Consider the following 10,419-nt stretch of genomic DNA (forward strand, 5'->3'; position numbering starts at 1 on the left):
AGGGAAAAATCACTATTTGGTGAAGCTGTTAACAACTCATAGACATGTGAAATGTGACCCCGACTACACACTGCTTTTTGTAAGACGTCAAAAGCCAAAAAGGTTGGAAACCACTGGTTTCATCTTTAACAATGTGTTCTATTTTAAAAGCTTGTTATATTATCCATTTTGTCAAATCTTCATCTGAAAAGTAATTAAAGCTGTCAAATAAATGTAGTGGAGTAAAAAGTACAATATTACCCTCTAAAATGTAGTGGAGTGGAAGTATAAAATGGAAATACTCAAGTAAAGTACAAGTACCTCAAAATTGTACTTGAGTACCGTACTTGAATAAATGTACTTAGCTACTTTCCACCACTGATAGATAGTGAATAATAGATTTAGTCCGAAGGAGAGATGACTCAGACAAACCTCATGAGACGATGTGAGAGTGACCATGAACACAATCTTTCCTTAACCACCACCAAGTAGTTTTATTTCCCCAAACCTTAACCCTGTCCTAACCATACTGCCTATCATACTTTTTGTGCTTAGCTGGTCATGTGAGGTTACAGGAACTTTGTTCTTCCACTATTTCCACTTTTTTAGATTTACTAAAAACAAGTCAAGACTAGTGTTAAAAACCTGTAAAAACTCTTAATCTAAGGAATTCACTAGAAGGAGACATTGGTTAATTCAAAATGAATTTCTTTAGTTTTGGGTAATATGGGATCATGTAAGAATTCTGTTTTTAATCTTAGTACTTTGTACTCTGTTGAACTGGTTTGGATAGAAGTCACTGGTTTGTTTAATCAAACTGTTGCTCTATTTTTATCAAGGAATTGGATTATTTTTTAAATTTAAATTTTTTTATTTTTTTATTTGGTCCTTATTGTAACAGTGTTACAAAAGAATGCGAATGCACATATACATAGATAAATTATAACAGATCATATCAAACAAAGAAAGAAAGAAACATTATTGACTGAAACGTGTAGGCTGAAGCTTTAGGTTATTATGCCTCATATGAAAAACAAACAATATAAAACAATAGTCCCAAAATACAAAATCAAACATTTCATTCACCATTATGTTCATACCTCAGTTTTATATCTATTTACTATGTTATTTTTGAACTTTTTAAATTTTTTTTACAAAGTGTACTACACATTTTTAATTCTCTGTCACAGTTATTCCATAAATTAACTCCCCAACAGTTATACATCTATTCTTTATGTTTGTCCTAGCCTTTGTTTTTTTAAACATACATATTCCCTTAAATCCATACTGCCTCTCAGTGCAGTTTTAAAGTCATCCAGATTGCTGAATTTTAAAGTTAGAGTTAATAAATAGTGCATTGGTTGGTTCATAATAATCTGTTTGATGTACAATTCTTATAGCTCTCTTCTGTAGTATGATAATTGGATTTGTGTTGTTTGTGAGGGAAATTATTGTGTGAATATGAAAAACGCTTGTGTGAACTACTGAATGGTGCAAAATGCTTAGTGACAGTCATAGAAATCATGTTTGTGCGTCTAAACAGTATGTTTCTGTGTGAAAGAGAAACAAAGACCAGCTGTTCATTCTGAAACAGATCCTGCCATATCTGTTTGGGTATAATCATGCATAGAGTAGTCACAACAACTCCTAAAGGTTGGTGTGAAATAGATTAAGAAGTATTGGCCCCACTGTTCGGGGCTCACTCCTCTACAGCAGCTTGTATGTCTGTATCGAGTGTGAGTGAACCATGCTCTGAGCATTAAAGAATTAAAAATCTGATTTTAAGGGGTGGGATTACGTGCATGATTGTGACATCACAAATAGCTTGGAGCCAATCCTGGTCCAATATTCAACTTACACAAGTGAGATGTCGAAATTTGAAACCCCCAGCGCACAAACACTGAGAATGGACTTTACAGTGAAGTTGGAGACATCTTGTGTCCAGTAGTTAAACTTCTGAAATGAAATATATATTTGCATATTTATAGTTTTATGAATTTTTAAAGAGGAAGAAGGAGGAGATATAATTGTAAGGATTTTAACAAGATAATTTAACTTTTTTGTTAAAAAAAAAACTGTATCAGACACAAATTATTACATACATCTTAAAACATGTCTGGAGGGGATCTTTAAGAATTTGGATTTGTGAATATAAAATTTGGTCGAAATAGTAAGTAAATTAATCAAATAGAACCGCGAACAGAGATTCCTGTTATATTCAGTGAATCCAAATAATACATTTTTCCAAAGTAATAAAAAGTGGGCGTATAGGCTATATGGTCAGCAAATTAAAGTACTACAAACATGGACGTATTAAGAGACTACAACACAATACACTACGGCAAGCGAAGAGGGTGTGTTTGGGTTTAAAGCTTTGCGGTTCGCTACTGTCAACACTTAGGATACAGCGCTGCTGCGGAGCGACGACGATGTCGGAGCAGGAGTCTCTGAGGTGCTCCAGTGCCAGAAACCGCGGAGGCGTACAGAGGGTCGAAGGAAAACTGCGAGCCAGTGTAGAAAAAGGGGATTACTATGAAGCACACCAGATGTACAGGACTCTATTTTTTAGGTAAGGAGTCCATTTCATGTCCGTTGGGTCAGTTTGCAGTTGTCACTCGGCTTTGAGGCCTGTTCCAGACCATTCTGCTGTCAACCTTCCTTTTCCGTGCTGCCCATTTATGATTGGGAGGATTTCACTACGAACCCACCCACTCATGTTGGTCCTGGCTGCATGTTTGGACAGCTGTGGTGTCAATCTTCTACCCACAGCCACAAAAAATGGGACTGCTAACTACAGCTAGCAGGCTAACTACGTGTTTAGCAACACACCTTGATAGCCGAAGCTCGAGTTAGCTGCGCTGCTAATGCAACACTCAAGACAGCCGAGGTCTGTGTTTAGGTGTTTATGAGAAAAGATATTTAATTTGTAAATAAGCAGACTAACTGTTTTCTCAACCGCTGACGTTTCCCTAAAACATGTTTGTTGGTGCTGTCCAGCTGTGTTAGCATTTAGTTAGCCAGACAGCCACACACTGCACCGTCGCAGTCTGGACTACTGATGGCTAACGTTAGACATGTTTTGTGCACAGTAAGCAATATAGTTATTTAGTCCTACTTGACCATTGGTCAGATGTGGGGAAAAGTGTGGTCAGAATTAGCTATGGTCTGATTTCTTTTGTCCGTGTAATTCATTGAAGTAGCATTGAGACAGGCTGGTGTACAATCATATCTCAAATACCTATTACACCTACAGTATAGAAGCAGAGACATATTCTTTATCACGAAACAAGAATTTGCCAAGTATGTTCACACACATAAGGAGTTTGACTCCGGTTTAATGGCTCTCAATGTACTTATACAAAAATAACAACACATTAGGATACAGTGCAAAGAGTGAAGAGTGCAAGAAATGTTGAGAATGCATGATAAAAAATAAAGATGTTACTTTATATACATATAGTAGGTGGTTATGAACAGCGTATACAGCCTGTTCATATATATATAGTAGTGAGTGAGTCATAATTGCAATGTTAACTCCTGAAATCCTCTTATACATGCAAGATGGAGAGTGTGAGATTACTGCAACTGGCATGTTGTCTTTGAGAATGTCAATAAACAAACATGCTGCAATATTCACTTGGAAACCTTGTTTTGTATCTCAAGCAAAAACACAGCATGAATATGTCTTATCTTGCAGCCCCATGCAGGAAGGATCTTGAATGATGCAAACACAGCTGGCGTCTGTCTGGATAAGCAGATAGCGTCATCCCATACAGTATGTAACGCTGACACTCCTGTCTTCTAACAGGTACATGTCACAGGCAAAACATGCTGAGGCCAGGGAGCTGATGTATAATGGCGCTCTACTCTTCTTCAGCTATAACCAGGTACATGTTACACTAGATTTCTGCTCAAGAGACCTGATCAGTTGGCTATTTATATACCAAAACAGGATTTTTTTAAAAAGTGTTATCAGTGCACACATGTTTACAGAAGAACCCCAGATGGGAAACTGATAATGTCATGTTTGCAAGTATCTTGTTGGGGGATTATATTTATTATCTGCTTTTGTATCATTATAATTGCAGAGTAATGTCTATAAATCTGTCATTAATCAGTGAAACAGTGCATGTAAGAATACAGCTTTTGTATGGGGTCCAACTTTGTGTGCAACAGTGCGCAGAAGGCTAATATTGACATAATATTATTACTGTTCAAACTGCATATAAACTGTGGTTCGTGAGTAGTTACACTAGCACCACACGTGAGCACGTTATCAGGTTTCCAACCTTGCTCAATCTACTTGCACTTTTTACTTTACTTTTTTTGTTTTTTGCATGTGCAGTAATGTAATGTGCGCTCAATGAAGTATCAGTTTTGAGTGATGATTTCATGATAGATACATTGATTATGCTTCTTCTTCCAGCCGCCAAGGCGCTCGTCTAAAGTATTGAATTCTTTTGACAATAACGATTACAAAAATGAAAATACAGCTGCTTGTGTTTTGCTCTGCAGCAAAACAGTGCAGCAGACCTGTCCATGCTGGTGCTGGAGGTGTTGGAGAAATCTGAGACAAAAGTTGAAGATGAAATATTAGGTGAGTGGCAGCTTTCAGCCTTTAAAAGACACCAATCAATCTACAAGAATACTTGTGCTAAACTGTACATTTTACAGTGAGATGTTTAAGAGTGGGTGGTTGCATGATATATTGTACTTTTATGTGTGTTGTCTTTACTTTGTGTGAAAGAAAACGTCACGTAACATCAACTGTGTTGAGGGTTTGGCTTTGCATTGTTACTTCTGAAATTGTTAAATAAACATACAGAACCTTGTACAACAAGATTTACATTATTTAATGTGTCTATGAGGAGCACTTAAAATGTCAACTTTAAAAATGAATTTCACTGCCACTGAAAGATACTTTGAAACACTGAGCAAAGCAAGAACCAGTAAAATGAAGCTTCTTATGTAAATAGTTAATGCTTTATAAGAAGAATGTAACATTTGCATTCCTAAAATGTAAAGATGTTTACAGTGTATGCATTGTTTATGTCTTGATCAATAACTTCTAATGTCTTAGTGCTGTAAGGCATTTTTGCAGATGGTAGAGACAAATGGCAGTGGGTGATAGATTGGACTTTACGTATATAGTCAATATGGCCGTTATTGATTTGCCCTGATACTGCATTGATCTGCTGGATCTGTTTAGGAAATCTCTCATATGCAAAATCACTTATAAATGCTGCAGCATGAAATTGTCACAAGGACAGTACAATAGGACATTTCAGATTAAAAAGGACGTTCTCTGTCATTGTACTGATGTTGGGGGTTTTGTGTGTGTTTGTGTGTGTGTGTGTGTGCGCGCTGAGCAGAAAACCTGGCTAAGCTGTTCAGCCTGATGGACCAAAACTCTCCAGAGAGAGTAGCGTTTGTGTCCAGAGCCTTGAAATGGTCGACGGGCGGGTCCGGCAAGTTGGGTCACCCGAAACTCCACCAGCTGCTGGCTGTCACCTTGTGGAAAGGTAAACCAATTAGATCATTTAGTTTATGTAGTGTAGAAAATAACAACGAATGCTTGTAAGTTACAAAAGCCCAAAGTGACTCAGTATTGAATGTAATTATATAAAACATGGATACAGTAGTTGTCAGTAGTTGTGTTTGGCTTTTTACTTGCTCATTAACTAAAAGGATTTATTGATTCTCAATATTGTTTGCAATTAATGTCATCAGTTATTGATCATTTTACACAGAATTTGAAAGCATCTTGATTTTTCCCTCGATACTGTGTTCCCATGTATCCCCATTCCCATGTTCCCAAAAATCCCATTTATAGTCATAAACATAAGCCTAACAAATCCAACTTAGACTCGAGAGCAGAGCACAGCAGCAGTGTATGATGTGCATCAAAACATCTGTTTTATATTTAAGCCAAGACACTAGTTCATGACGCATGTCCTCTCACATCAGGGTTCCCCGCTGTCCTATTTCCTAGAGTTGGCATGCGTTAGTGCTCAAGAAGAGCAGAGATTGGTTAATCACTCCCCCAGCTGAGTCCATCCCCCCCCAGCTTCCACACCTCAGTCCTCTTATTGTGCAGGTGGCCTGTGTGGAAGTCACAATCTCAGCAGTGAAAATATCATTTTTTTTGTGTTCAGAGCAAAATTACAGTGAGTCTCGTTACCACTTCCTGCATTCGTCTGACGGGGAGGGCTGCGCACAGATGCTGGTGGAGTTTTCAGCGTCACGAGGCTTCCGCAGTGAGGTGGACATGTTTGTGGCGCAAGCCGTCCTACAGTAAGTGAACAGTGAACGCTCCGGATGCAACAATATTCTTTTTTTTTTCTGGAAACGTATGAGTTCTGAGTGCAGCAGCAGTCTGTAATGTGAAGTTATTTTTAGATTAAGGCACTCAGGATTTGTTGTGTGCGGTGGAGAAAGTTGTATTGATGCATCCTTCTCCGGCATGTCGGCCCTGCAGTCATATCTGCTTTCTATCTGTCAGCAGTTTCTTCAAAGTGTCTTTGATCTCTCTTTTTCTGGTCTACTGTCCCTCCCTCTCTCCCTCCCTCCCTCCTTCGCTCTCTTTCTCTCTCCATCCTCCTTCATCCCTTGTGTCACACTCTGTAATATTCTGTTTCCCATCGTCTCCTTCTGTCTTTACCCTCTGTCCCCTTTCTATTTCTGTCTCTTCCTCACTGAACCTCCCACCCCCTACAGGTTCCTCTGCCTAAAGAACAAAAACAGCGCTTCCGTGGTGTTCAGCACATACACAGAGAAACACCCGTCCATAGAGAAGGGCCCTCCCTTTGTCCAGCCTCTACTAAACTTTATCTGGTTTCTGCTGCTGGCAGTGGATGGGTGAGGAGAAATTCAATATATATGTGGGATTCGTTATGATCGCGACATCATGCGGGGTCCCACTGTGGCTTATTTTGTTGAAAAATGTTGTGGCAGTTTACCTCTTGCACTTCAATGAAAAAAGAGACAAATCTGGATACAGTGTTGTCACACTCGATACAGACATACAAGCTGCTGTAGAGGAGTGAGCCCCGAATAGTGTGGCCAATACTTCTTAATCACCAACCTTTAGGAGTTGTTGTGACTACCCTATGCACGATTATACTCAAACAGACACGACAGGATCTGTTTCACAATGAACAGATGTTCTTTGTTTCTCTTTCAAACAGGAACATACGGTTCAGACGTACAAACATGATTTCTGTGACTGTCACGAAGCATTTTGAACCTTCCACAAGTCCACGTAAACATTTATACATATCGATAGAATAGTTTCCCCTCACAATATCTGCACACACTCCATCAGCGGTCATTCAGAACACGCAGTAAGCTAATTAAACTAGCATTAGCTGACTTCCTACTGCAGCAGTAATCCCATTTGATGATCACGAATTTTGTACAGCAGATAGAACAAAACAAACTCTTCATGATGTGTAACATTGGTTTAACTATTGTTGAGCTTGACAGATGCAAAGTGCTAAAAATCAGTAAAAAATAGATTGATAATAAAGCACAGTATTTTAAACGTTTCTTCTCTTTGTTTCTTCAGGGGTAAATTAACAGTTTTCACAGTGTTATGTGAGCAATATCAACCTTCCCTGAAGAGGGACCCCATGTATAATGAGGTGAGTGTTTTTTACTTTTATTTTGTCACCCTATGTGTTATGCTCGCCTGCCATGACTATGACCTTTAGTCATGTTGAAATAAGCAGCGAATGCTTAATGTTAATGCGTCAATTTCTTAATATCGTCTTGTTCATGTTATGTCATGTCTCTCCTCTTCCTCTTTCTTTGGATGTCCTCCTTGCTCTTCAGTATCTTGACAGAATAGGACAGCTTTTCTTTGGGGTTCCACCCAAACAGTCCCCATCATACGGTGGACTGCTAGGTGAGTGTACCAAGACTGTTTATTTAATACCTTTTTGATTTTGCTGCATGGGATGTATAAAGTTTATCAGAGGCGCCCCAGTGGATTAGAGGTGAAGATGCCGACCAGCATCTGCAGCATCCCTGGCTGGAGTCTGGCTGGGGACCTTTTGTTGTGTCTCTCTTACTTGTTTCCTGTCAACTCTCTGCTGGTGCTCTTTAATACAGACATAAAACCTCCCCTGGCTTCCCAAAGAACAGGGATGCAACTAATCAGCAACTTATTTGCTGATTAATTTTGTCAATTGACTAATCAGTAAATTCATTCATTGTTTCAGCTCATTAGTTGATCTTATCTTAATTGAGCAGACTTTATTTGTTTTACATAGAAGTTACTGATGAACTTCATTTGTGTTATTAGGCATGAATTACTTTTCTGCATGAACTGATAACACTTCGCTCTCTTTTCAGCCTTCAGGTTTTACACATTAAATGAATATTTTTCTAACTCTATGCACACATGTACATGTACGTCTTAAGCTTGATGTAATGACAGATGTAAAAAGTAAAGCAAGTTTTGAAAAAGAAAATCACACTATAAAATAGTTTGTAGTCCACTGTGTGCACTTGATTTATCTTCATTTTCACATGAGGGATGATGATGATGATCAATGATGTCGCACCCCGCAGGAAACCTGCTGAACAGCCTGATGGGGTCGGGCGAGGATGACGACGGTGCTGAGGAAGCCCAGGAGGACAGCAGCCCCATAGAGCTGGATTGAGCCTGCAGCCGAGGACGTGGAGAACAAACGAACACAAAAAAAAAAAGAGGAAAAGACCTCGCCGCCTCCCTCCTTCACCTCCACAACAGGGGTGGGGCGAGGCGCCGGTCTGTGTTTTCAGAGGCGTGCTGTTTCACAAACACCCCCCCCCCCCCCCCCCCCCCCAAAACCCCACCCCGACCCCTCATCATCCCACCCATCAAGTCCAAAATCAGAACAAGTATCAGGCCGCTAAAACACCCCTCTCAGCACTGCCTGGACTGACTGCGCCAAACTGCAAACTCTTCCCGTGTTGAATTATTGTAAGACTATATAATTTTATTTTAATCATTATTTTTGTTAGTTTTGGGACTCTCTGTTTAGGGTTTATGGTTTTTAAACATAAAATAACAACAAACTGTCCTTTCCCTGTGAATACCTGCCTGATGGGCGAATGTTTGGTGTCCCAGCGGAGAGGACAGCATCACAAGCGAAACCCCTCCTTATAATGTTGTTGTTGATGACATCATCATAAGAGGGGTTTTAGGTCATTTCACTACCATATTCTAACTGTTTTTGCCAGACAGTCACACGGAGCTGGATCAGAACCATGGTGTGGCTGTCGTCGGCTTTTTTTTTTTCAACAACTTTTTTCCGTTAAGTCTCTTTCAGTTTCTTTTAAATTAAAATGATTTGTAGTCAAGGCCACCTTTCAGTTTCTCTAGTTTGTCCATTCGCTTCATGGACAGAAAAGACAACAAAGTTATGTGTAAGAGGTCACCTTGCACCTTAAGTATCAACCAAACAAACAAACCCTGTCTTTTCAGTGTCTTCTCAACACTGGTGGCCATCATCTTTATTTAAGTTAATTACTGCAAACCTGGGCTGTCTGTGTTGAAATAACTCCGATGCAGACATCTCACTTTTTTACCGTGCACTTGAAGGACTGATGCTAAACTTGTTAGCATCTCCAAGAGGAATTTTGTGTGGTAAAACACAAATTTTGGCTTTTTTTTTTTCTCTTTACAGTTGCCAAGTCATAAAAAATGTCTGGCAACGACGTGTTTGAAGCACTTATAAAGAGTTTATGTTCTGCTGGTTGTTGGCTTCGGGCGCCTGTCTACATGCTGTGAAGAATAAAAAGTCCAAGTTTGAGTTACCTTCCAAGTTTGTAAACTGATCTTTATGACAGAGTAAAGTGAGACACTGTGAAACTGGTCTGTTAAAAATGCTAATACCTAAACCAGCTGGTTGCACCACTATTTCTAGTTTAGTCTTTTGCCCCCTTTCCTGTTTTTTTGTTTGTTTTACTTTTATATTTCTGTTAAACGATTCCTCTTGGAGGTGGATAAAAAGTCAGCATCAGCTCAGCCAACGCACAACAAGAAGTGTGATTTACATAATAGCTGCAGTACATCAGTGTTAAACTCCTCGGCCTGCTGACAACACTCATAATGCTTCTTCCTCTTGACTGCTTTCTTTTCTCACATCTTTCAATCTTCAGCGTCTTTTTGTCCTTGTGGTGACATTCGATCAGTTCGGGTCTTGTCAGTCTGCTGTTTTAGGATTTAAAAAAATAAATTAAAAAAAAAAAGCCCTAAATGTGCTTCAGATAATCTTAAGGGGTCAAATCCCCCCCAGTGAAGTCAGATTTTTCATTAAATACTAGGAAAGTCCAGAGGTCTTCCAATGTAGAGTAATGTTTATTTACTTCTATGTAATTATCTGTGCGGGGCTATGGAACACCAAAATGGCCAAAATTAAATAAGACATTATGAGTTAATAAAGTAAAATA

At 39.1% G+C, this 10,419-nt stretch overlaps 1 protein-coding gene across 2 annotated transcripts; it reads left to right on the top strand.

Moving 5' to 3' along the window:
* Positions 1–2,380: 2,380 nt before the first annotated feature.
* On the top strand, positions 2,381–9,791 carry get4 (guided entry of tail-anchored proteins factor 4). 2 transcript variants are annotated; one of them, XM_042397438.1, is made up of 9 exons: positions 2,381–2,548; positions 3,788–3,866; positions 4,495–4,576; positions 5,352–5,501; positions 6,135–6,273; positions 6,697–6,837; positions 7,547–7,622; positions 7,813–7,885; positions 8,554–9,791. In XM_042397438.1, the coding sequence occupies exons 1-9, from the start codon at positions 2,409–2,411 to the stop codon at positions 8,643–8,645; spliced, it is 972 nt and encodes a 323-aa protein (XP_042253372.1). In that variant the 5' UTR covers positions 2,381–2,408; the 3' UTR covers positions 8,646–9,791. The 2 variants fall into 2 exon arrangements, with proteins under 2 accessions (XP_042253372.1, XP_042253373.1); XM_042397439.1 differs by lacking the exon at positions 2,381–2,548 and adding an exon at positions 2,762–2,866.
* Positions 9,792–10,419: the final 628 nt, after the last annotated feature.

This window comes from Thunnus maccoyii, chromosome 20 (assembly GCF_910596095.1).
Source record: "Thunnus maccoyii chromosome 20, fThuMac1.1, whole genome shotgun sequence".
NCBI lineage: Eukaryota > Metazoa > Chordata > Actinopteri > Scombriformes > Scombridae > Thunnus > Thunnus maccoyii.